The sequence below is a fragment of the Megalopta genalis genome, chromosome 15, assembly GCF_051020955.1.
Source record: "Megalopta genalis isolate 19385.01 chromosome 15, iyMegGena1_principal, whole genome shotgun sequence".
In the NCBI taxonomy this organism is placed as follows: Eukaryota; Metazoa; Arthropoda; class Insecta; order Hymenoptera; family Halictidae; genus Megalopta; species Megalopta genalis.
Genome location: NC_135027.1, coordinates 4,255,134 through 4,279,873, shown reverse-complemented (window position 1 = coordinate 4,279,873; position 24,740 = coordinate 4,255,134). Strand labels below are relative to the sequence as shown.

The window sequence follows — 24,740 nt, the reverse complement described above, 5'->3', positions numbered from 1 at the left end:
ATGCCGCGAATTTGTGATCGCGATCGAAATTTAATAAACCAATACATATTTTTTTTTTAACATATCTGTAAAATGTATACTGATTGTCATATGATGAGACTATATGCCCGACGCTGCGAATCCCGGAGTGGTCGCTTTGTACAGTCAGCCGCGATAAAATCATTGGAAGGATTGCGAGAAACTTCGTTTCGTACCCTTAAATCGCAATATTACGCAAGGGGCGTCATGAGAAACTTGTAGAGAAAAAAAAACTGACCCGATTTGGTGTATATTATATCCTGGTTAATCGTCGATGAACAACGTTATGGATTATTGAAAATGTATTTTCTGGAAGAAATGAGACTAGGTAAATGAGCCGACTGTACCGTAGACGCCACCGGCAGCCACGAGCGGTCGCTTGCGGTACACACAGAACTAAAACGATTCCGTGAACGTGTTGGCGGAATGTCGAAATAGGGTCGTTCGATCGCAAAATTACGGGTGGGGCGTCATGAGAAACTTGTAGCTTGGAAAAAACTAACACGATTTGGTGTATATAGTATTCGTTTTTAACGGACCGTTTACAAGTTATCCGTTTTCGTCGTTTCGTATACGTGCGTCGTATCGAGTTGGTGTTTAACGCGACTGTACCTACGGACGCTACACAGGAGTCCGCAGCCGGCGTAGGTTCAGTTAGCAGCAGTACGCACAGCGAGAAGTACGACCATGGCTGATATCTCGAACGAAGAACTTCGCAAGGAGATCACCGGTAAGTCGGAATATCCATTGATTTACCGTACTTGGACGTCTGATTATTAGAAAACCGGGTTCGTATTTGCGTGTGCCGCGAATTATCGGTGGATTCGCGAGTAGGAATACGTAGGAAATTGGGCTCTTTGCTCTTGCGATGTGACGACTTTAGCGCGCACGTATGCGACGAAGTGGCGTGCCCCACGCCGGCCATTACAACCGCGATACGATATTTCCACGTACGTGCAGCGTCATCGGGGCGATGTATCGCGAAATGGCTCCGTGTAATCAGTCCCGATATTTTTCAGAAAATTTTTCGCCGTCTACGAAATTTCTCGGTTTTCCCTCGGTTTTCGGAGTACCGAACGCTTTCCCTGTTCTCCTCTCCCATAGTGTACGTTGCATGACGCGACTGACTGTGGTGGCGCGCGCCAGAAGCCATCGCAGGCTTCGTATCTCACCTCTTTCTCTTCTGTTCGACGACTTTTGCGAAACCGATCTCGGGATGCGGGACCGTAGCCGTTTTCTCCGATATTTCCGCGAATTTACTTCTTATTTTTTTCGTTTCACCGAGACAAATATAGCTCGGTTCCGACGATTCAACGCGTACGTTACACTCACAGGCCCGTGGCGTACGTCGTTCGTGCAAATGTTTATTGGCACGCGTATTTTCCCGCCGTTATGCATACTCATCGTCGACGCGATACCGTAGTCGAAGCTTTCCGCGAGCTTGTCAATCGATTTCCTTGCTCCGAGTGCACATTCTTTACGAATTCAAATGAATATCGCCGATCCAGGTCGTGTCTTTAGCTGTACCATGCCCGCGGACTTTTGCCAATTTTCTGACTTTCGACACGCCGGTGCATCCGAATCGATCAGCCGATGTAAAGTAGGCAATTTCGTGAGCAAAGTCGACGCGATGAATTCTCGTTGGGTATGCTACTTTCAGAAAATTGCTTCCTGGACGATACTCAGGTAATCGGTAACCGGCGTTGAACCACGGCGGCCATTTGTGCCCAGTATTTACTAGCCGCTTGACGCGGGAAACCACATTACCCTAGATTTTTCCCCATACACCTGCACCACAATTTTCTCTCTTTTTAATCGTTATTTCGACTTCGATGATTGTAATTTCAAGAATTTTCGAAGCATTTGAAATGTTAAAGTGGCAGAACATTATTTACAAACAATATTAATTTTCTGTTTGCAGCCATCCTTAAGGATGCCGACCTCACCACAATGTCTGCTAAAAAAGTCAGGCTACAAATTGAGGGCAAATTGGACATAGATCTCACAGAAAGGTAACGAATACTTTGAATGACTAGATAATTATGTGGATGCAATGAACACTCTTAGACATCTTAATGATTCGAGTGTGAGTTCTACTGTGTCCTAGATAAAAAGAAGATACTCTGTGTGGAACTGTCTTCAATGGTTACCACCTCGTTCCATCTTCAACATTTTCAATTAATCGAATAAATAGATAGATAAATAAATTGCTAGCATTACTTTCCTTTTCACTTCATCAATACATCAATTAACATTAATAGTGCTTGCGAGCCAAAGAATTTGGACTTGATTTTATTTCAGCTTACCCTTTGATACTTCTCACAAATTCCATTCTAACTGAAACATTTGGAATGCCCACAGGAAGAAAGAAGTAGATAGCCTAGTCATGGAGTGTTTACAAGAGAAACATGAAGGAGCAAAGAAGAAGAAGAAGACTGCTAGTGAAGAGTCCGAGGATGGAGAAGAAGAGGAGGAAGGTTCCGAGGAAGAGGAGGAGGAAGAAGAGAAGAAACCAGCTAAAAGAAGTCCTGCAAAAAAGCCCATAAGCAAGCGTAAGAAGGGATCATCCGACGACGAAGAGAGTGCCAGCGATGATGATGCGAGCGATGAGGAATACAGTCCAAAGAAACCGAAAGCTACGCCCAAGAAGGGTACGTATGCAAGATATTGGAAACTGATTCTTTGCATGTGTTCTCACGATCGATTATTTCTTGCTACAGGTAAGCCTGGCAAGAAAGGAAAGAAGAAGGGCAGCGACAGCGATAGTGACGAAGATTGGGGCAAGAACAAGAAAGCTCAAGGAGGTGGTGGTGGAAAGAAAGGTGGTGGTGGTGGTACAGGTAAGGGTGGCTACACTCGTGCCATTACACTATCTCCAGAACTCGCTGCTGTAGTTGGCTCTGAGCAAATGGCACGACATGAGGTCGTTAAGAAGATTTGGAGCATTATTAAAGAAAGAGACCTATATGTAAGTATCAGGCCTAGTAAACATGAATTCCACAGAAATCGCCACACCAACTTTTTTGGAACTAGTGGTATCTACATACAACATACTTTGTAAGACATTCACTTGGCTAATTCGGTGGGATTCAAAATAACTGCAGAGTTTCTTGAGATTGAGTAGATAACGATATACGTTGTTTTTCCAGGATCCCAAGAACAAGCAGTTCGCAATCTGCGACGATGAACTGTTGACAGTAATTGGCGTAAAACGTTTCAGAACTTTCGGTATGATGAAATACCTCAAAAATCACTTTGTAGATTAAATCATCCCTGAGCCACAATCTCCGACAGGTTATAAAAAAAACATTGTATAACATATTCCAAGATGCAAATCGCATCTCTCCATCTTTCTCACACGAAACATACATAAAAATACATATACATACGAACACACAGAACATATTGCGACTTAAGACTTTAGCCATGTTTACACCGTTTTCGATTCACTCTGTTTTCCATGGTAGTCTCTTCTTCTCACGAAACATTCACAATGTAGCATCTTAAGTTATGGGCATTATTTTAAAGAAAGGAAAAAATAAAACGAAATCACGGCGCCGTGTAACATTACTGAAGGTGGCCGTAGAACAATCTAATGCAAATGATGACCCACGAAATAAGAAGAATTCGGGTGAAATTTGGTTACAACGCCGGGTGAAAAATGGAGAAGTGACGTACCATGGACAGTCGGATGATTATTTGAAATGTGGAAAACATTGAAGTGGCTGATAGTCAGTAAGCTGGTTTTAAGTCTATGTTCAGGATTAATATTTTATCGTTTGTTTGGCGGCTCTCGTGAGCCGCCCATTCCCGCCAAGCGTGAAAATACAGTGTGCCGCCCGTGGCAGCGAAATCGAAGCAGTAAATATGCTCTGAATTATTTTTTAAGACGGTCATTTTCAATTTTTATTCCGTGACATTTCGTTTGAACGAGCGATCGGAGAGCTGTTAAATGAACCGTTAATCGAACATTTCCGAAGACTATAAAATGCATTTTTGGTTGAAGACCAAATTATCGTTTGGATTCTCTGCACCGCTGCCGCCAATGAAACACGATATTTTCATTCGTTTTGTTTTTAAAATATGGATTGTATATTTCGACAATGGACATGTAACACAGAGAGAACGAAAAAAAAGAAGAAATAGGGCAAGTGATTTTGTCAACCAACGAGAGAGTGAATAAAAGTAGAAAGGCAAAAACGTGCGGTAAAAAAAAAAATACAGAGAAAACAACGCGATGCGAAAAGAAAGAAATCAATATTCTGTACCTCTTCTGTATAATAGCTACATTATACAATGAAATTATTACTAAGCGAAATTTAATTGTATTATCGTGTAATTACTAATTATTGTCGTAATATAGGTTTCTTGGTGTAAAAAAATTGACCTAACTCTTAAGATGTAATGGTAAAAGCGATATATTCAGTGGAAGGTACGATGTATGCATATTAAAAAAAAAGAAAAAGGAAAAGTCACAATATGTGCAGCAATTGCGCAACGTTGAAGTGTAGAAAATAAGATAGGCTCATATGGCGCGAGGTACGGAATTGATACTGGCCGCAGACACCCTTACGTAAAACTAAAGGAAAGAAAGAGAAAAAAAAACAAATTCGTGCGTTTTTGAATCGAAATTGAAACTAGTGCTGGCCTAACTTGACTCGAGAGAAAGCCATGAAGAGACAAGATCATTGCAACAAAAAGAATAACAAGAAAACACTACGAATAGAATGAGGAAAGACTACGCGGAGTATGGGTGAAAAATAAGACGCACGTTACACACGGAATGACATTCTAATGCAAGTTTGTTTCTTTAAGGAAAAGATGTGCGGATTGTGCCCTGATATTCCGTGACTGTATTTGAGAACGTCATTAAAAGATATTGCTTTCATTTTTTTTAACAAATTGTCCTCTGTACATTTATATTCCTTGGCGAGAGAATCGTTCTGATTGATCCCGAAGCGTTCAAACATGTTCGAGATCATCCTCGAGGAAGGATAGAACGTGCTGATTGTCGTCGCGTCTACCACGTAGCCCGAAGATATATGTCAGGAGCTTCTTCGTGTTCATGTAATTGTCTCTTCTTGTCTGCACCTCTTTGTCCCGAGGTGGAGCAGCCTGCACGTACACGCCGTATCGGAAGTTCGACTTATCTGTTTGAGTGCTGCGCGTGACGCATCGGCTTATGCTTGCCTGAAAGAAAACATAGACCAGCGATCTCGCCATTATCCGTTGCATAAACGTCACTCACCAGATTCAACGCTTTCCTTCTGAGCTCCCACACGTTCGATGAATAATTAAGGTCGATGGAAGGCGGCAGGATGTGCAGGTCCGTTTGGACCATCTGCGATTGGCACAGCTTCAGCTGGTCCGTCTCCTCGGGCTCTCTGATAGGTCGCATTGAAATTCTACTTACTTTATCCGCCGATAGCTACACGATGCATAAGATACTCACAACTTCTCTGCTTTTAGTGCTTGAACGTCCTCGTACACTTGGAACAGGTAGACGTACTCGGGATGGTGTCGTATAAAATCAAGAGCCCGGTAGATGCATCTACGAGATTCACCAGAGATTAGCCTGATCTACGGTTCGATCTAACGTTCGTGTTACCTGTCCGGATCCCTCCCGAAATGTTTGGCGGCACTCTTCGAGCAGAACACATAGTACTTCCCTTTCCACTTCGCCACCCCATTGTTCGGATTTCCCGGGATCAGCGCTCCTTCCACGTAAACGAACGTCCACGCGCAAAATCCTAGGAACTGAGACAGGACGAATTAATTAACCTAGGGGCGCCTTGTTCATCCATTGCCCCGGCACTCTCTGCAAACATTGATTACAACCCTCGCGCGTGTTGATCTCACCTCAAGATTTATGTTCTCGAAGTCCTTGGTGGTGTCGGGGTGGTAGAGGGTGCACTCGCCGCACTCGGCTGCGAACATAGGCCACGATGCAGCACGTGCAGCTACCGGTCACGTGAGATTATCGAAGTCATATATTGCCCGTTTTATTACTTATCAATTCGCCCATCGACTGCTCCAATCTCTCAGCATCCGTCGGAACTGTTCCCTTGGCCAGCATGTCGTCCACGATCGCATCGTTGAACACGTTCACCGTCTAAGATGTATAATTCAACGTTGATCTCGCCGACATTAGGATCCTAGTCCGTATTTTTATTATTCCGTACGAAGATACCGCAATTACCCTGGTGTTTAGACTCTGCAGTTCCCACAGGAAGCTGTTGACGCTGCTCAGTATGATCACCTCGTCCTGCAGGCCCATCCATATATCTGCCAAGTCGATGAATTGCGGCTGAACGAGGTCAGAAAACGCGATTTCAAGTACTCGCTGTAAGAACAGTTCTGAAAAGGAGCATCAGTCGCGTGCTTACGTATACTTGGGACGTGGGGATGGCAGTCCTGTACCTGACGGTGTCGTGAATTTTAAAGAGCCGACCCTGAAGACGATCCATGAGGCCCTGCACCTCCTTTTCACTGCATTCTACGTCGCTCAGCAGCTTTCTATACGAAGAAAACTTATTGAAATGACCGACTCTCGGCCCTGAAGCGATTCAAACTGTTCAGACCTGACGTATATCTCCTGTTGCCTGCACGCCGCCAAGATCCCTATCAGCCAGTAAACGTTGTCTGTATTGAAAACACCGAAAGGCAACGCTTCCCAGAAGCAAATCGCCTTCTCCACTGCTGCTGTAATCCTGTAGATCTTCAGCATCAAACGTTGCAGAAGATCGACGACAGAGTCGTGGCTCTTCTTCTTGGCCTCTTGTAGGATAACAGGCACTGCGAGCACATTTCGTCATCGATGAGTCACTGGGGAATAAGAAACATACTCACGATCGTCGATGCCTTCGCCTCCACGTTGGCAGTCCCTATTGAACAGCCTAATTCCTGCGACTATGCACATCAGCTCCATCAGCTGCTCCTCCTTCTCCCGTTTGGACATTTTCACGTAGGCTTCCAGCTCCGAGGGCTGGAAAACGCTCTGCAGGGCCACCGAAACCTCCCTAGACGGGACAACAATAGAGATGCATTCTTGGTTTAAGATTCTCGTAGAGATCTCGTAGAGATTCCTACCGCAGCACCGATGGAACCGTAGGATTTCCCAGACCACTGAGCACAGTGATCACGACCAGCATCTTCTGGTACAGTTTCTCGGAATCCTGCTTGCTGGACAGCTTCTCCACCTCGCAGATTTCGGCCACCATGGGGCCTGTTTTCTCGTGCAAACGCAACCTGTGACGCTTCACGGTTTCGTCTACGAAATGAAACCTCGTGAAAATAAAGAATATATTCACGAAAATTGATCTCTTACCCCTGCCGCGATAATGTTTCGCGAAGTACAGTTGACTCTTTAGGATCGTCAAGCTGGAACTCGCTGGCTCGGATATCTTCTTCACAATTGCCTCGATCAGCTGCTCGTTGCTCTCCGCTTCGCCGACTTTGATCTCGTAGTCAGGATTCAATAGGAACAGAGTGGTCTGGTGGATTAGGGTACAGATGATTGATTTGATCGAACCTTGGTGTGACAGTACTCGGACCCATTTCAAAGATACAGAATTTGAGAATCGTCTGAATGGGCCCAAGCATTGCCATCACAGTTTTCCGAGGTTGAAGATTGAGCAAAGTACCAAAAAGGACGCGAAATCCTTGGTCACGTGCACGTCCGATGACCTGCACTCGGTCACTATCCTCCTGATCACTCCTCTCCGCGCATTTTCCATTGTGGAACTTGGAAATTATTATTTGGACGAGTTTCAATGAGCGAAGCGAGTTCCTTCCTCGCTGTTTGATCGATACGTGGGAAGTTTCCTGGCCGTCCACGCAGTTATGTAAAACAGAGAAACGTTTCATTGCGGAGCCTGATCAAAGAACGTTCTTGCCAATAAGTTCCTACGTAAGTCTCGTTGGAACAGTGATTGCAACGAAGAGTAGAAAGAGGATGCGACAATTTGAAGGTCTTACAAATTTTCTGCGTCCATTAGAAACGTTCTCGAATCTGTAAGCCTCGTAAAAGAATAGAATTCAGTTTATTTCGTTACAAGTACTTAATTCGTTCAATGATTTACTTTTGTACAATGAGACGAGAAAAGAATTTGAAATTGATTTTCGACTTGTAAACTCGACTTGGTTAACTCGGCATCTGTGCATGGTTTCCATATATTAACCTAAGATTCTTCCTTCGAATTTCAGCAATTGGAAGTCCAATTAACGAGCAAACATTTCCACGCAGCATTTTCCATTTACACGTAGCAGATGAACACGAATCATTTTTTTTTTCTAGCAAACAGATTGCACGCTGTCTGCGTGGAATTTCGATAATCATCTGCGATAAAAATGCGTGCAAATCGAACCGAACGTAATCGATAGATCAAACAAAATAAACTGCAAACGTTTATTTTTTTTCATGGAACCGTTTACACATTTATTTATTTTACTCTCACCAAAAGCAAATGTTATACGTAGGAAATTTTCATTCTCATCGAATAAACACTTTAGAATTTGGATAATTCAAAACATAATAATTTTAGAATGTTTATCAGGAGAGTTTCTTCTATAAAAGAAACAAACAACCCTTGAACTGTGAATTACATTCATGTAAATATTACAAATAAATACCATGTTCAGAATAATAATTTTCGTGTAACGATTCTTTAATATTGAATAATGTTCAGTATTTGTTACAATGACGAAGAACTTTATAAAGTTTTTAATTTTATATTTTAAGACTCAGTTTGCTGCGGCCCCCGATTGCCGTTTCCCTTCGTACAAAGCGGTATCAGCACGGGAGCGGCGACGTTTCGTTTCAAATGGCGGTGGTTTTCGCGCGACGCATACTCGGGAAGGTTCGCTCACGCTCGGCGGTCCTCGACGGCTCGATACGTGCCGGTGGTGGGGATGGTGGTTCGGCGAGGGCGAGGGCGAGGGTAGCGTCAGTCTGCACCGGCTAAGGAATCGGGTTGGATGATCAGTATAGTGTGGTGCGCTTTACGAAAGGGGCTAGCGAGGACCCAGGACGCGAGACAGAAAGAAAAGGTCGTAATGACGTTCGCGTGAGACTCGTGTACACCGTTGTGAATCGCCGTCCGAGAAATATGCCGACTGGTAACCGGTGCTCGGGTTCGCGATGCACCTTCGGTGGTGTAACGGTGCAGTGGAAATTGGTGCTGTTTCTGCTAGTGGTCGCTGTCCTGTCTGACGTCTATGCCGAGGGCCAAGGTGAGTCTTGCTCCGATTTACCTGTCTCTTCTTTCTTGCCTGAACGATCTTTTGTTCGAACGATCTTTTGTTCGAGACACCAAACGTATCGTTCGCGAAACGATCGTCCATCTCAATTGTTTGGTTACTTGTTTGTTTGTTTGCGTCGCTGGTCACGCTCTCTCTTTCTCTCTCTCTCTCTATATATATATTTCCCCTCTTTCTTCCTCATTCTCTACTAGAATGTTTGGTTGCCGCGACCACGTTTCATAGACATTTTTCATTGACTCGCTGACTAATCTTCTCGTGTCTCTATTCTTAATGAGGATTAGTCAGTATACTTACTCTAAGGGTACGATGTGTGTGATTAGTCGTACGTCGTGCAGTTATGCGTGACGAAAGTCACGCTTGCACCGTGACACACATGTAAACGACGGAGCTTGTTGTTTTCTGTCGGTTTCGAACGCCGGACAAAAGAAATCGAAGATCGGCTGTCGTTTTGTCTCTCCGGAGATCGTCTCTTCTTTCCGAGAACGGTTCGGTCGATGCTCGTTTAAATGAGATTGATAGGGGATGCTGCACGCGAACGTGTCCGTATCGTTGATCAAGCGTGACAGCCTCTCCATTAGCCGAACAATGCGAACCCGCCCGTTAACCTGTTAGCTGACTTTTCTTCCGCGGATGATTCGGAGTGAGATAGCCCTTAGAGAACAGGATCTCCTTGACGTTGCTAATTTAAATTCAGATATCCTTGTCCGATCGGCCGAAGCGATTAATTTGATCGATCGATTTACGATTGATAGAATTAATTGAATTAACGGTTCGATCGATCGGAGAAAGTTAATCGTACGTTTGCCGATTACGGGTGCCAGTCCTTGATTACGAACGTCGAAAGAGATAAGTTTTTTTTTCTTGTCTAATTGCTCGGAAATTGTGTATCTCGCAGCAGACTTATATGTCTGCTGCGTGCTTGTTGATAAAGGCGGGATTTTCGGAGCCGATCGACTTTGCGGAAGTAAGCGAAGGGTTCTCATGGGGAACGATGACTCAGAGACAGGCACACGTGTCTGTAATGTACCCATTAACTGCGTCGAACGATAACAAAACCCGTTCTCGCTTTCTTGCGCCATTTTCTCCAAAGCGGAGGACAAACTTTCTTCGACGTTCAAAACCGCGCGCGCGTAAACTTTGCCCGATTGTCCGAGTCAAAAGAGAACGTTTATGCGGAACCTCGGATCAACAATCCTCTAGCACTGATTTTAAATTGTTGATTCTATTTTATTTATTTTTAAATTTGTTGAAACTAGAGATGCACTTTTTTTAGGAAACGATTGAATAAATCCCTTCATTCGAGCTCACGTTATAATAAAAATGGCGAGAAATCTAGGTAGATTTATTCTTAATATATATAATAATATATAATAATAAATATAATATATAAAACAATATTATATATATCGCTCACGTTATAACAAATTTGGCGAGAAATCTAGATATATTTATTCTTAATATATATAATAATATATAATAATAAATATAATATATTTATTCTTCATACAAAGCAGCATTGGTCATTTATCCATTCAACGACGGACGAATTAATTGATCTTCTTTCAAAACGTGACCCGATTATTTATTATTATAGATATATAATGTAGGAAATTTTCATTCTCATCGAATAAACACTTTAGAATTTGGATAATTCAAAACGTAATAATTTTAGAATGTTTATCAGGAGAGTTTCTTCTATAAAAGAAACAAGCATTGGTAGCAGAATAGCTTGAAAAATGGGAGAGGTATAATTATTTGAGGGAGGAGCAAAATCAACGGTTTGCGAAAATGAGGGACGAAGGGGAATTAATTGCACAGCCCCGATAACAGTGTGTGGGAGTAATTGAATCGAATCGGCGAAGACGGAAGGGGTAAGATTATCGATAGGAGAGTCTAGTCTGCGGTTCTCGCGGAAACGATGGTCTCGTTTCTGCAACGGGGGCGACGCACCCTCGTCGCCGGCGCCGCGACAATTTTTTCTTTCCCTGACGGTGATCTCGACGCGACGTCGGCGGCGGCGTCGACGTCGGCTCGTTTTAACGGCCAGACAATGAAGAAGAATGTAAAGTGGCGGGGGCGAGGTTCCATTGCCTTTCTCGCAGCCGCATTGTTGTCCCGTCACCAGACGGAGCTCCGAGGGCCGTTTAATCGAAAGTCGAGCGAACGAGAAGAGAATCATCGAGACACACGAACCGCGCGAACAGCTCTTCGATCCGGTCGTCGAACGAAGTTCTTCGGCTCGATCGTCGAGGTGTGTGCTCTAGAGCTAGTATCTTTACTAGGTTATATCAGATACCTAGGTTGGAGCAAAAATGCTCGGGTATCTCTTAAGATAGCCGAGTAGCCAGCCGACTACCTCATAAATAGGCTCTTAATATATCTTATAAATCTTATCTCATAAGTTAAATCTTTTAACTGGCTACAAGAGCTATTACTATTTTAACATTGATTATTCATTTCTCTTATTTATAATTGAAGTCCTTCGAGTTCCTCCGAGGATACCGAGTCTAAGCGTGGATCTATACACGATACGAAGATTCTGAAATCTTTCTACAGCAGAGATTACAATATTCTTCGATTTGAAAAAAATGATTTTTCTCATATTTCTTGAATAAATTAGATTTTGTTTATTTGTTATTTCATTCCATTTCGTTATAATGATACAAAATAATATAAATACTTATATTATAATATATTAATAATATATTAATAATATAATTATATAAATATAATATAAATAAATATAATATAAATCACATGATTGATCGTGCGGTACTTTAAAGAATTTTTTGGTTTGAATAATCTCAGGCCTCATAAATACGGACCCGAGGAAACGAAAGCCGCGCGAAACAGGTATTTTAGGTTCTGCAGAACAGAACATTTCCTGCAGTCGAATTCTTTTAACAGACAACAAGTTACTCGGGGAACTTTCGTTTATCCGAGGGTGTCTCGTAAACTCCAGTGTTCTCGATATTCGAAAAGTCGCGGTGTGAGCAGGGTGTCCGAGAAACAAACGGAACTCGACCTCGTTAACGAGCATCGTAGATAAAGAATCGTTCTGGGTTCCGGATTATCGATTCGCGACGCGAGTCGCAATTACGACAAATTAATTGGAGAACCGCCGACGCAATCGACCGAACCCGGGCAAACAAACCCGGAGCCGCATTTGCATCCCGGCAATGCGATCCCGGTGATTTATATGTTGCGATTCGAGCGAGCTCGATCAAATTCGACAGCGTTTCTCGCCGCGAGCGATAATCAATCGGCCGAACGGCCTTCGATTCGCATCTCCCGCGGATTACGTCCCCCTCTCGAAACAGAATCCTTGGGAAGACGTAGAAACCGCTCGCTTGATTCGGGATACGTAATCAATTATGGATGAACGAGCCTCGGGGATTTGTCACCGGTTTTCGAGTTCGTATTCGTTCATTACGTTGGATCGACGCTCGTGTCACGGAAATCGGATTACGCCGACGAGGGAAAACCGGGACCTGTTATTCCAAAACCGTGGGACCCCCGCTTTCCAATATATCACGGGTCGCTCGGGTTCGGGACGATCGCGACTTCGATCGGCAACGATTTCGCGGGAGACCGTTTCGAGATAGATCGGCCGCGAGTCACGCGAAGTCTGATTACACGTTGTTAATTCATTCGATCGGGAGTGTTACGTTGTCGTTGGCCGGTCCCCGGCGTTCTGCAATTGTAATCGTGGTAATTACGATGCTTTTACAATCACTGAAAGCAATCCGTAATCGAATTAAACACGCCGCTTTTCGTGTTCGTTCATTTCCTGCCGGTGTAAAACGGTTGATTTTCCTCTGTTTTCGCGGTGTGCAATTTCACGTGCTCGTTTAAAAACCGAATAAAACGCACACCGTCGAATCGATCGGATCTCACCTATCGCGCTGGATGGAGCATCGCGTTTTTGATCTTCGTAACAAACGAACTCTTTCGTTAACAAGCTATCGCGAAACAATACTGGCAAACACCGGAAACGAAGTGGTTTCGCGCTAACCTTTTTTTTTGCGGTAGCATTATTATTATTCATTTAGTAACGCTCGCGAGCCTAAGATTTCCGTCATTCTAGTCCCTAAAACAATTCGAAGAGATTGTGAGATACTTATCCCTGAATCGCGGATTTTTGTGCAAAATAATTGCCTGCATCAATTGCAAAAAATGGAAGCTGACATTGTCCCAGTCCCGAGTATGCCGAATAATCGGAATTCTACTGCAAGAAAATGATATTTATATATTCTTTTAACCTCTTTACCGTTTGAAAATGCTCATTTTTACCACAAATGCAGGAAATCCGCAGTCTACTTGTCACTAGACTATGGATCTTCGTGCGAAGCCATGCGTTTCTAAACGAATTGCAAGGTACAAATTAAACCGCAAATGGTCCAATTAAATTCAATGAAAGCTCTTCTTTTCGATCAAGAACAATCTACTAGAAATGCGCGCGCCGAGTAGAAGGCGTTAGATAATCGCGCGTCGAGGGGTCAACGCATGACGCCGCGTTTTTCTCAGCAAACGGTGAGAGAGATCTTCGAGTTCTCCGAAGCCCGCGAATTACAGAGACTCGTTCCGCAGATGAAAAACGTTTCTACGATCGGCGGAACGGAAGTGGCGGCGTCATCGGATCGCCGTGCCGGTAGACACGAAACGATCGTCCGCTCGTTAAACGGTGAGTAAGCCGAGCCATCGTCGCCGAGAGGATGCGTTTAATTACGCAACGAAGAAAAAGCCTCCGAATGTTCGGCGCGTCAGGATCGGTTCTCGATCGGCTGCTTTAGCCGCGCGAAATCGTTTTGCCGCGCTCCATACTTCGCGATGAAATCTGTTTATCGATCGCGGAAAGCGTTGCTCGAGGGCGACGATGGTAGGAGCTTTTGCTCTTATCGGCGATGCATGGGGAGGATCAGTTGAAGACGCTGTCTGCGATAACGGCGGATTAATCAACGATTATGGTGAATCAATGTAGATCGGCTAATAACGAAGTGAGTCACGCTTCGTGAACATCGCAGACGCTATGCCGTCCGTGACCTCCCTCCATCGTCGCGTCGGCGCACGTCGATGAGTCGTCGAATCGTTTCTATTCTCGATTCACTCTTTTTTTTTTGTCTACTTCGTGCGCGTTTTTTAAAAGCAGCGTTATTCGTTCTCGTTCGTTCCTCATCATTCTTCTTCCTCTTCATCCTTCTCTAATTCTTTCCCACTTCTTCGCACAGTCTCTCTTACTCATCCTATTATCTCCAACACTATCTTCATTATTTTTCCGATCTAATGGCTCTACCGCGTTCATTATTATCTGCTCCACAATTGCCACTTTATTTAACTACTTCGATTACTCGTTTCTTTCTCATCGAATCCCTTCTTTCTTCTTCGTCATTTCGGTCTAGTCATGCGGCGTCTATATTGTTATATTGACACAATGCACCTTTGCCACTTTATTTTGTAGTCGAAGTTTAATTTTCCTTGTTTTTAATGTGTTATACACTGGCTGACGATAAAGTACAATGGGCGTAAACATTTATTTTTGTGAAGTTATTTTTGTAGTATAAGTATATTTTAACACAGTTATTTTTGTGAAGATCGCCGTACCAGTTAGGGGTTAACGTAACATAAGGACTTTTCTCCCGTCGATATACCAAGTATTTAATTTTACTTAATTGATTTATATACACATGTAAACGCCCATTTTTACAATAACAGAAACAAAAACGCATCTTCTTCGAATGGCGGATAATCAGTTTATAAAGATTTGTTTCACATTTTGTATCATTGGCTGCAAATATGTCTGTCTCAACGTTGTTGTCGTTAACGGATCGGAATATCCTGTAAAACGGATCATTACTGTAATTAATAATTATTATTATTACGTTGGAAAACGTCGACGAAAAGAGAAAATAGGCGGCTCGGGCCGCGAAACAGGCACAAGGATGCCTGGAAACCGGATTGCGAAACGCTGTCGACACCGGCGCGGAAAGAAAACCGTGGAAAAGCGGGCCGCTTTGAGTCGCGTGTCCGTTCGGCCACCGTTCGGCCTCCGGAGGGCCACGGGAGCGTCCCTCGAGCATCTGTAACAGTCGACGCAGTCGCGAGCAGTCGCGAGGCTACGGGCGTGCTCTCAAGGACTCTCCGACGAGAGGCTTCACGGCCCGTCGAGCGTTCCGAGAAGGACGAGGAATACACATAATGAACGCAACTCGGTCCGGCCCGGCCCGGCCCGACCCGACCCGCGAGATCGCGCGCCTCCGTGAATAATTAAGCCGTTGTTGCGGCATTTTTTTCTCAGTCTCGCTCTCGCAGTCCCGTCCACGCCCGTTGAAACCCAGCGAGACTCGATTCTACGCCGTCCAGGAGACGGAACGCAGAAACCACGGTCGTTTTTCGTTCTTTTTACCCCGGGGCTTTTCAAAGATCAAGTGCCTCGCGTTCACGTTCGGTTCACGATTGCGTGGCCGAGACAAATTCTGTGTCCGCTGCACGGCTGCCGCAAGCACTCTGCGAAACGAGAAGCTCGTACTTTATTCCGTTTCCGAGGAATTAATTCCAATAGAGCGTCCGCCGATTCGCGTACCGCTGCGCTCCGGATCGTAAAGATCGATTCTGTAAGATCGCCGTGATTCACAATATTCTTTAACAAACCTTAGATTTGATGCCAAAATATCATTCCATGTTAACAAATTAGAAGTTTCATAACGTTTCACACTACTATTGTGGGGCGAACCACCCCTGATCAATGGACTTCGTTTGTCGCACTGGGGGATGAACACAAAATCGAGAGTAAAGATTATTTCTTGAAAATCGAGTTCCAGATGATAAATAAATAAAAATATAATATTTGATATAAATAAGTTCACATCGAGTTTGATAATCATTTTTAAGCTGATTTCAAGCTCTTAAGATCTTTCGCATTTCATCTCATGAAATTCCTGGGGATGGTTTCACTTTGTAAATACGAAAAAATACACGTATCTCTTATTTTTCGGCCGTCTATAATATCGTAGATATATCGGAAGCACGCAAGAAGCTCGTAATGTCTTTCGTCACGGAACTAATTGCGGCGGATCGTTTGACACGTGCGAATTGATTTCGCGCGTTGTTTACGAACTTTCCGAACCGCAATGCGCCGTATCGTCCGCGATCTCGGATCAAAGGGGAGTAAATGCCACGCAACGAGCCGCGAACAAAGAAACCCGCGGGAGACCGTGCAAGTTTCGCCGAGTATGGGAAGTTCAGGTGTCACGGGTGGCCTGCTGCACTCAAACGGCGCACGGCTAACAAACTGCAACGCGACCGGAAATGCGTTTAGCTTTATGACCGTGTAGAATTGTCGTCGATCCCCCCCGTTTCGCTTTTCCGTTCTACTGCGAAACGAATTTGCCCTCCGACCGAAACGGCGCACCTCGTTAGCCCGTAATTAATTCGTGGCGCGATGTCGGCGCGAATCGCCGGCGTTCATGGATGTTCGCGGGACGATCGTAGGAAATCTCAATTACGAGGCGGGGATTTAAAGCGGCTCGGAACGGCGGCACGGGCGTAGGAAAGCCGGGAGATCCGTTAAGGCAGGGCTTAGCGACGGGTCAAGAGTGTTTAAGCTCAATGAGGACGACGATCGGCCCGGCCCGGCCCGGCCCGGTCCGGCTCGCGACGAACCGGCTCGTGCCACGTGTGGGCAGAATTTTCTAAACGATGCGTGCCCGTTCCGCTCGTGGGCGACTCGTACCAGCCGACGCATTGCTCGTAACATCCGCAGATTATTGCGGTTTCTGTCGCTCCTGGAGGACAGTCCCCGGCCCGATGATTTCACTAGATTTTTCCACCTCGTTACTCCTCGATTCCGCTCGAAACCAGTTGCTTCTGCGCGTTTTTCCATCGAGAATCCTTGTAAATTTTCGCACACGATACGAGATCGATGTGCCGACGCAAACGGCGCCAGAAGTAGACTGTGATTTATAGGTTCGTCGTGCCCGCTGTTATACAAGACGATTATTTGAAATATCATTTGAAAATAACATGATTTGAGATATTGTTTCAAATAACATGTTGTTTCATTTTATAATTATATGGTGTATTGTTTCAAATAACATGTTGTTTCATTTTATGATTATTTGATAGAATTATTTGACAGAATTATGAAATTAAATTTAATGTTTGGGGTTAACTTGCACATTTTTGCTTTAACGAAATTGTTGCGATGTTTTAATCAAATAAATTCACTTGATTCACTGATTTTCCGCTGTTCATCGTAAGTTGTGCTTTCGTTTTCGTTGTTATGAAAATTGGTGTTTACCCATATATATATGTACATATATATAAATAAATGAAATAACTAAATAAATAATTATTCGATGTCGTGTGAAATTTATGAATAAGTGATTACGTGAATACGTAGTTACGAATGCAATAAATTCTCCCCAATTGTCCCTCAGACAATTTTGGAAGAGGAGATACGATTATTCGAGCCTGGCGCCTCGTTTTTACAATAAATTTTTATAAGTTTTTATAATAAATTCAATGCATTTACTGTATGTATTTCGTTACGAATACATACGTATTTACGAATAAAAAAAAGCAGTTCTCCAATTAAGAGATTGCCGACCGTAAAGAGCTCGGTACCGCATGCTCTCGAAAATCGTTGGAGAGATCGCGTTCGAATTAGTTCGCGGCTGATTCGCGCTGTTTCGCAAGTAATAAGCGTTCGATACGCGACCTTCGGCTGCCGTCGATGGTCAGACCTACATTCCATCGTAGGTGTGCGCCGTCAATGCCGGAATTCATTTCGCCGTGCCGCGAAGCTTTGCGAAGGAGAACCGGGGCCAGAGAGATCCGTCGAAGCTGAATTCTTCTCGCGGAGAGGATCGCTCGGTTTCCCTGACTGCTGGCTAAAAACGGAGCCCGGCATATGGGTGTCCCCGATCCCACTCTGAATTGCTATCAGTTTACCCTTTCACCCTGTTCCCGGTGCGTTCCGTTCCGTTCCGCGACTCCCTCGCCCGACCAACCCTCCGAATGATCCCGTCGTCGCAGACCTTTGAAACGCAAACCGCGTTACTTAAGCGTGCCCTCCCCGTTACGAAATCATCCCTCCTGTTACCACTGGCTCACCCTCCCGCGGCTTCTTTCTTCCGACCCAGACCCCGTGGAAATTAAGCGGCAAAAAGAAACCCTCCTGCTCCGGTAGAAAACGCGATAATCCTCTTCCGCCGTCTCGTACCACTCGCGTGTACTTTCTTGTGCAAGTGAACGGAGCACGGTGCTGGACAAAAGGATAAGACGCTCCACGTACATCCGGAATCGTTTTTATTCAAGGGCCGTGTGATTAGTTCCAAGTACAGTAAATTCTTCTTAATTGGCGCCTTAGATTGTACACAAAAATGGACAATTCGGGAGAATTTATTGTATGTATATTGAGACGATAGCAGACCAGAGTTGGGCAGAAAGTAGTCTGATTAACGATTAACGGTTACAACCCGTTAAATATTACAAGCAATTTATAATAATTTATGTTCGTTCCTGTTAGTTTGACACTGCATAGTTCCCGAAAAATAAAAAGGAGATATAACAAAGTATTAACCCTTTGCACTCGAATGGCGACCCTGAGGCGCCACTAAAAATTGGTGTACCATTTTTCAAAATCATTCTAAGAGCATCGGACTCGTTTCTACTTGAAAAGAAACTATTAAAATTGCATTGTACTTGTCAACAGGCTCAAATTTCATGCGCATAAGTCGCAATAAATTATATAAAATAGAACTACCGTAGATCAGAAATCATGTTTTGGATTTCGAATTCGAATAGCTTCGACCGCAAAGGGTTAATTTGATATTTTTGCGTGTCCTCGAGATTACCAATCATTTTCATTCATAGCCTTACCATTTTTACTTTTCTTTCTCGAACTTTCTCGTTGTATAACACAAAAGCATGCGATTCGGTACGCCCACCCTGGAGATATAGTGCGCGATATGTATCTACAGTGTATAAACTAACCGTTTCTTACGACTTATTCTATTGTCCAGCGCCGTAGACCCGTTCCTCGTGCTTCACACTGGCAATGTTTCACGGCGAAACCCGCGCTCGTTTCGCAAATGTTATCGACTAGCTTCGAGCTCGTTCGCGCAGCAGCTTGCCGATCGCAGGCCGATTTCGGGGCGCTGGTACAATTCGTAAAGGTTATTCATCGTACTTCCGACTCTCGACCGGGCCATTTCCGTTCTATTTGATTTCTACACACACACACACACACACATACACACATGTCGCTCATTGGAACGAAATTATGCGACGCGTGCCAGCGCCGACCATATGCTCGACGGTGAATCGAGCCTGTTGGCTCGCGAACCGACAGACCAACAGCCGTGTCCCCCCATCACGATCTCACCTCTGGGCTCTCAGGGATAATTACGTGGGGGAGAGACAATGGTTCACGGGGAGACCGGTCTCTCGGGCAGCGTCGAGTTTCTTTGAGTTTAATCGTCCGACGACTTTCGCCCCGGTCACGTAACGTCGCAGATGTCGCGATGTCCGTCGACGGCTTGTTTCGAGTTCTCGTTACTTGTTGCACGGCCGTCCTAACGGGGCCCGCAGCATCGATGACAGCCATTCGACTGCGCGTTTATGGCGTCTGCGAGTGCACGGGCGAACGTGTCAAGAATCATTTCAGTTAACGTTTTTATAGATTAATCGTGAGTTAAATTGTTTCAATCCTAACGTTTGTTCTACAATTCCGGAATTTCTCCTTATACAGCATATACTGTACGATATGAATAATCTGTGAATTTTTTAAACAATGTCCTGCAAGAATATAGAAACTAATGGTAATTAATATCGAACATATGTAACAACTTTGTATCTGTTAAATAAACTTTCTGGTTTAAAGGCAGTAATAAATAAATAAAATAGAATGGATAAAATGAAACAAGAAAATGAAATAAACTAAAATAAAATATAATAGAATAAAATACAGTAATTTGCATAACCAATTTAAAGTTATGCTGTGATTAAACTATTAATACTATTCGTAACAACTAAAACATGCGTAATCATGAGACTGCGAATTTCGTGCAGTTATGGCAAAAACGACTAGCCGACCTATAAAATTATAAAAATACATAATAAGTTTAACAATATTGTTAAACTATTCTCATCAAATTAGTAGAATACACAATTCACTTTCATTCACTTTCCGTTTCTTGCAACCGTCATCGAAGATCTTTCTTTCGCATAAAGATCCGCAGTCTAGTAATCATCGTGGTCGTCATTGTCGGCTTCGTCGTCGCGAACCCGACGAGAGTCGTCTTCCGAATCGGGCGCACCTATCCGGAATAGATTCGGATCTCTTGGCCGAGGAGGTTCTCAACCCGAAAGCGATGGCTCCTCGACGAACAATCGGGCCGAGAAGAAAGCGAAGAGGACGGAGAAGAAGAAAAAAGAAGATTCATGGGCAGAGACACGCGGGAGAGTTCGGTTGGCGCCGTGATTCTGAAAAACACACCTGGATCGATCGACAGCGGCACGGATGTGCAGAGAAACGGGGGCGTGTACCGGCGCCGCGAGGGCTCCCGATTACGTATCTCGAATCGAAACCTGCCCAACAGGAAATTGCGTTGTCACCTGCGGGGTCAGAGATCTCGGGGACCCAGATATCGAACGGTATTATCGCGTCGCCGGTGATTTAATTAACGTGGTCGTGGCGCGGCGCAGAGAGCGCGGCGTGGCCGTGATGGCGAACGGGTTTCTAGACGCTCGAAAAAACCCCACTCCTGGGTGCTGGGCAGTTCCCCCCGTGCGCCCGATGCACGATCTTCACGGCGATGATCTTTCGAAACTGTTCGCTGCGTTCTCGCTTTCATGAATTCGACGCGATTCCTTTCGGTTAATCTTCCGTGAATTTGAAAGCTCGACACGAGGAAAGTTTCGAAAGCACCGACATCCGAATTTTCGATCAACGGCGATCCGCGTGCAACAGGATTTATCGCGCGGAATTAATCTAGATACCGCACCGTGATGTGCATCGGACCAGGGCAAATTTTATTCGAGATCGACATAAAAGCGAACTATTCGAAAATGATGGCGATATCGATTCGTTGGAGGTGAAGCGATTTCGAATAATAAATTACCTTTTTTTTTTATATCAAACTGGCCGAAAGAAATACTGGCTGAAAATAATAATGAACAAAGCGATTTTATCTTGCAATATTTATACACCTTATGATATTTTATCTTATAATAATCCAAAAAATGATAAGCAATGAGAAGATTTTATTTCATGTGTTTAATAATAATAATAATAATAATAATAATAATAATAATAATATTAATAATAATAATAATAATAATAATGTGTTTAAAGCAAACAAATTGTAAATCAGCCCCAAATATTTGAAATAATATTTCAAATAATTATAAAATCAGCCCCAAATATTTGAAATAATATTTCAAATAATTATAAAATCAGCCCCAAATATTTGAACTAATATTTCAAATAACGTCACTTCAGAAGGGATCACGGGCACGAAAACGACTATGAAATAAAATAGCATGCTATTCGAAATGATATGGTCTGCGCGTATAACGTGCACTCGAGTCGAAAAGAAATGTTGGAACAATAAGTGGCAGTGCTAAACGGCGTTGCAGATGAAGGAAACGAACGACTTGGAAGCGGGCTTTATAGAAGATTAAGTGCGCCGGAATTTTTTCGAAGGAGATGCACGGGCAACAGGCGATGCACCGCGAGGCTTAGCGCCCCTGCAGCGATGCACTCCGTTGGTGGAACGGAAGGCTCTCGGAAGAAAAGAACGCTGGCTCGCGGTGATTCACGCTTGCTGTGTACCTTTAGTCACGCGTGACGAATAAAAAAAAACACGGGAATCGAGAGAGTGTGACAGAGGTAGAGGGGAATAGTGAGAGTGGGTCTGGGGAATAATTTCTGCTTTCTTCCGGGAAGTCGCGACGCCGTCGGTCATCCCCGACCGGAAGTCGCAACCGGGATCCTGAGCGATCCACGGAAGTCGCGTCTCCCCGCGGCGTGCACAGCTTTCGGGTAAACAAGCCGGGGTTTACGAGCGCGATAAAGCCGGGGGCAAAGATAGAAGCTCGTCGAGTAAAAAGGCTCCGGGAATCTGCTTGGCTCGTAAAGCTCCCGCGACGGACGCGAGAACCTCGTAAAACACAAAAGATCTCCGCTGCGAGGTGCAGCGATTCGATCGAAGCCTGCAAGTTTCTAATGGACGGCCCTGGGCTCGCGCGAGAGTAATGGACGAATAAATTCGTGGCGTGAAAGCGGCTTTCGCGACTCAATTTTCGCGTCTGCATTTTCGCGAGGCGCGGGAGGGGGGACGGCTCCTGAAAAATCGGACGGCCGACGCTCCGTTCCCGTAATTCTCGCGGTCACCATGGAAAACGCGACCCGACGCTAATGTCGCGCTCGCCGGATGCAATTTAACGGCAACACGGCGATTTGCATAATCGGCCGAGATTGGCCGCGTTCCTCCTGCCCGGACACTCTCGACGAGCCCACGCTTTGAATGAAAACGCTTTTGAATGCGGCCCTTCAAACGCGAATCAAATCAAACACGAATAATTCACGATTTAAAGAAATAAAAATGAACGCTTCTCGGGATGCTGCGTCCAGAAATCTAGATCAGGACATGTGATTCATTTTTCTCATTGTCAGAGTCTCTGACACAAAGTTCGCGTAGAAAAGTGTTCTTAGTTGTTTAACCCCATTAACCTTAGTAATTTAACCATATAAATTTATTCCAATTATTAAAGAAGTACATACTACGATATTTACACGTCCGCTTGCCTCTTTTCGATGTAACAATGTATTTGAATAGTTCGCAAATTTATGTTCACAATAATTTCAGTTGCGTTAAAAATGATCTTCTCACCGTAACTTGAGAAGGATATTTTTTAATTTTAGCATTATCTCAGTTGTCCACTCATGCGCGTTTCTTTGAAGGTAAGGCAAGGGCTTGACAAGTCCTCGTTCGTGAAGGGTTAGTCTCCAGACGAATTTCAGACGTCCGCCAGATTTTTAGGGGATCCAATATCGACAAAGTTTTATTCGGTCGCATTTCGTGCAGTTGTTGCAATTGAAACCTCAATCGGTCACATCGGTGCACGAGGAAAGAAGCGTTACTCTACATCTGAATGCTTCACCTCCGCGACCAGCTGCATTTACTGCATCTGCACGAGATGCAGCAAGCGCCGTGGGTTGCGGTTAATACCCCAGAGAGAACCAGCAATTTGTACAGCTGCACCAGTCACTTTGCAACATCGTCCCGATGTATCGGACCAACGACCTCACAGTTTTAATGGAAACACCAGAATCCATCGATTCTCCGGATCCCTGGTCGCAACGCTCATCAAACTGAATCAAATCATCATAACGAGAAAGAGACACCGCGATTTCTTTGATTCGCTGCAATATTTCAAACACCGGCTGCGCAGTATTGTTTTATAAATATAAATCTTATTTTATTGTATAGAAAGCTCTTCAATTTTCGTAGCGTTTAACGAGTGCATGTATTTTCTATGTAGGGTGTTTCATTAACGTTTGCACACAATTTTTCGAGCATCTCGGTTAATCAGGCCAAAAAATCTTTCCGACAAATGTTTATCGTTTTCCTGTCGGCTACATGATAAAATATTGAATTAAGGCAATTATTATCGTTTAAAATTCATCATTTTGTCGACAGGATATCTTTTGTTTGAAACGTTGTTCTGCCAGATCAAAACACAACACAATAACGCTAGTGTTTGAGAAACTGTATGCGAAAGTTAAGGGAACGCCCTGTATATCGCCGTACTACTATTGTTAACGGACATCAAGGGCGATATGCCCGTTAGTAAATGAATGATAATAATAATAATAACAATAATAATAATAATAATTATAATTATATAATAATTATGTAATAATAATAATTATATAATAATTATATAATAATAATAATAATAATAATTATATAATAATTATATAATAATAATAATAATAATAACCAGCATCGTCATCTATCTGTGGTTATGATACCGACGGGACCAGAGACGTCAACTTTGTTGACGGATAAGCGTTCCCAGAACTTTCATTCCGTAAAGTCAGTCCCCGCGATCCAGAAGCACCGAGTTCTGGTTGGGGAACCGCGATTGGCTTCGTTGCTCTTCGGTTGCGAGACGTTCGCGTCGCGCGGCGCGTTCGGGTTAGGCGAGCCGAGGAGAGAACCAAGAAAATTGTGCAATCGTTACCGCATCGTATCGTAGGAAAATTGCGGCGAAAGTTTTCTCGACGAATTCCCGATGACTGCACCGCGCTCGTTCACCGCTCGCTCCAGTTTCGCCCGGTTTCGATAAGCGGCCACAGCGGCGAGCGTGGATCTCCCTCGTAAGAATAGTAAGTAGACCATCGAACGGGAATGGAGGTCGATGCATCGCGAGTGCATGCTTCTCCACGGGGA

The 24,740-nt window shown here is 44.1% G+C and overlaps 3 protein-coding genes across 4 annotated transcripts in view; 2 read left to right on the top strand and 1 right to left on the bottom strand.

Annotated features, from left to right (window-relative positions):
- Window positions 1-590: 590 nt before the first annotated feature.
- On the top strand, window positions 591-4,920 carry Non2 (upstream activation factor subunit spp27 homolog Non2). 2 transcript variants are annotated; one of them, XM_033485715.2, is made up of 5 exons: window positions 591-748; window positions 1,940-2,030; window positions 2,380-2,669; window positions 2,739-2,986; window positions 3,168-4,920. In XM_033485715.2, exons 1-5 carry the CDS (start codon window positions 706-708, stop codon window positions 3,282-3,284), a joined length of 789 nt encoding a protein of 262 aa, XP_033341606.2. In that variant the 5' UTR covers window positions 591-705; the 3' UTR covers window positions 3,285-4,920. The 2 variants fall into 2 exon arrangements, with proteins under 2 accessions (XP_033341606.2, XP_076382702.1); XM_076526587.1 differs by having other exon boundaries at window positions 2,380-2,986.
- LOC117229178 (cilia- and flagella-associated protein 206) lies at window positions 4,275-7,803 on the bottom strand. The gene is made up of 13 exons (XM_076526597.1): window positions 7,662-7,803; window positions 7,346-7,511; window positions 7,108-7,288; window positions 6,868-7,037; window positions 6,600-6,813; window positions 6,405-6,534; window positions 6,218-6,325; window positions 6,028-6,130; window positions 5,878-5,945; window positions 5,627-5,775; window positions 5,471-5,569; window positions 5,267-5,402; window positions 4,275-5,208 (listed from the first exon to the last, which is right to left on the bottom strand). The coding sequence occupies exons 1-13, from the start codon at window positions 7,752-7,754 to the stop codon at window positions 4,981-4,983; spliced, it is 1,845 nt and encodes a 614-aa protein (XP_076382712.1). The 5' UTR covers window positions 7,755-7,803; the 3' UTR covers window positions 4,275-4,980.
- Window positions 7,804-8,956: 1,153 nt separating this feature from the next.
- Meltrin (disintegrin and metalloproteinase domain-containing protein meltrin) overlaps window positions 8,957-24,740 on the top strand; it is a 67,932-nt gene continuing 52,148 nt past the window's right edge. The window contains exon 1 of the mRNA XM_033485708.2: window positions 8,957-9,249. Coding sequence (XP_033341599.2) covers window positions 9,126-9,249 — 124 coding nt within the window. The 5' untranslated portion in view covers window positions 8,957-9,125. The remainder of the gene's footprint in view (window positions 9,250-24,740) is intronic.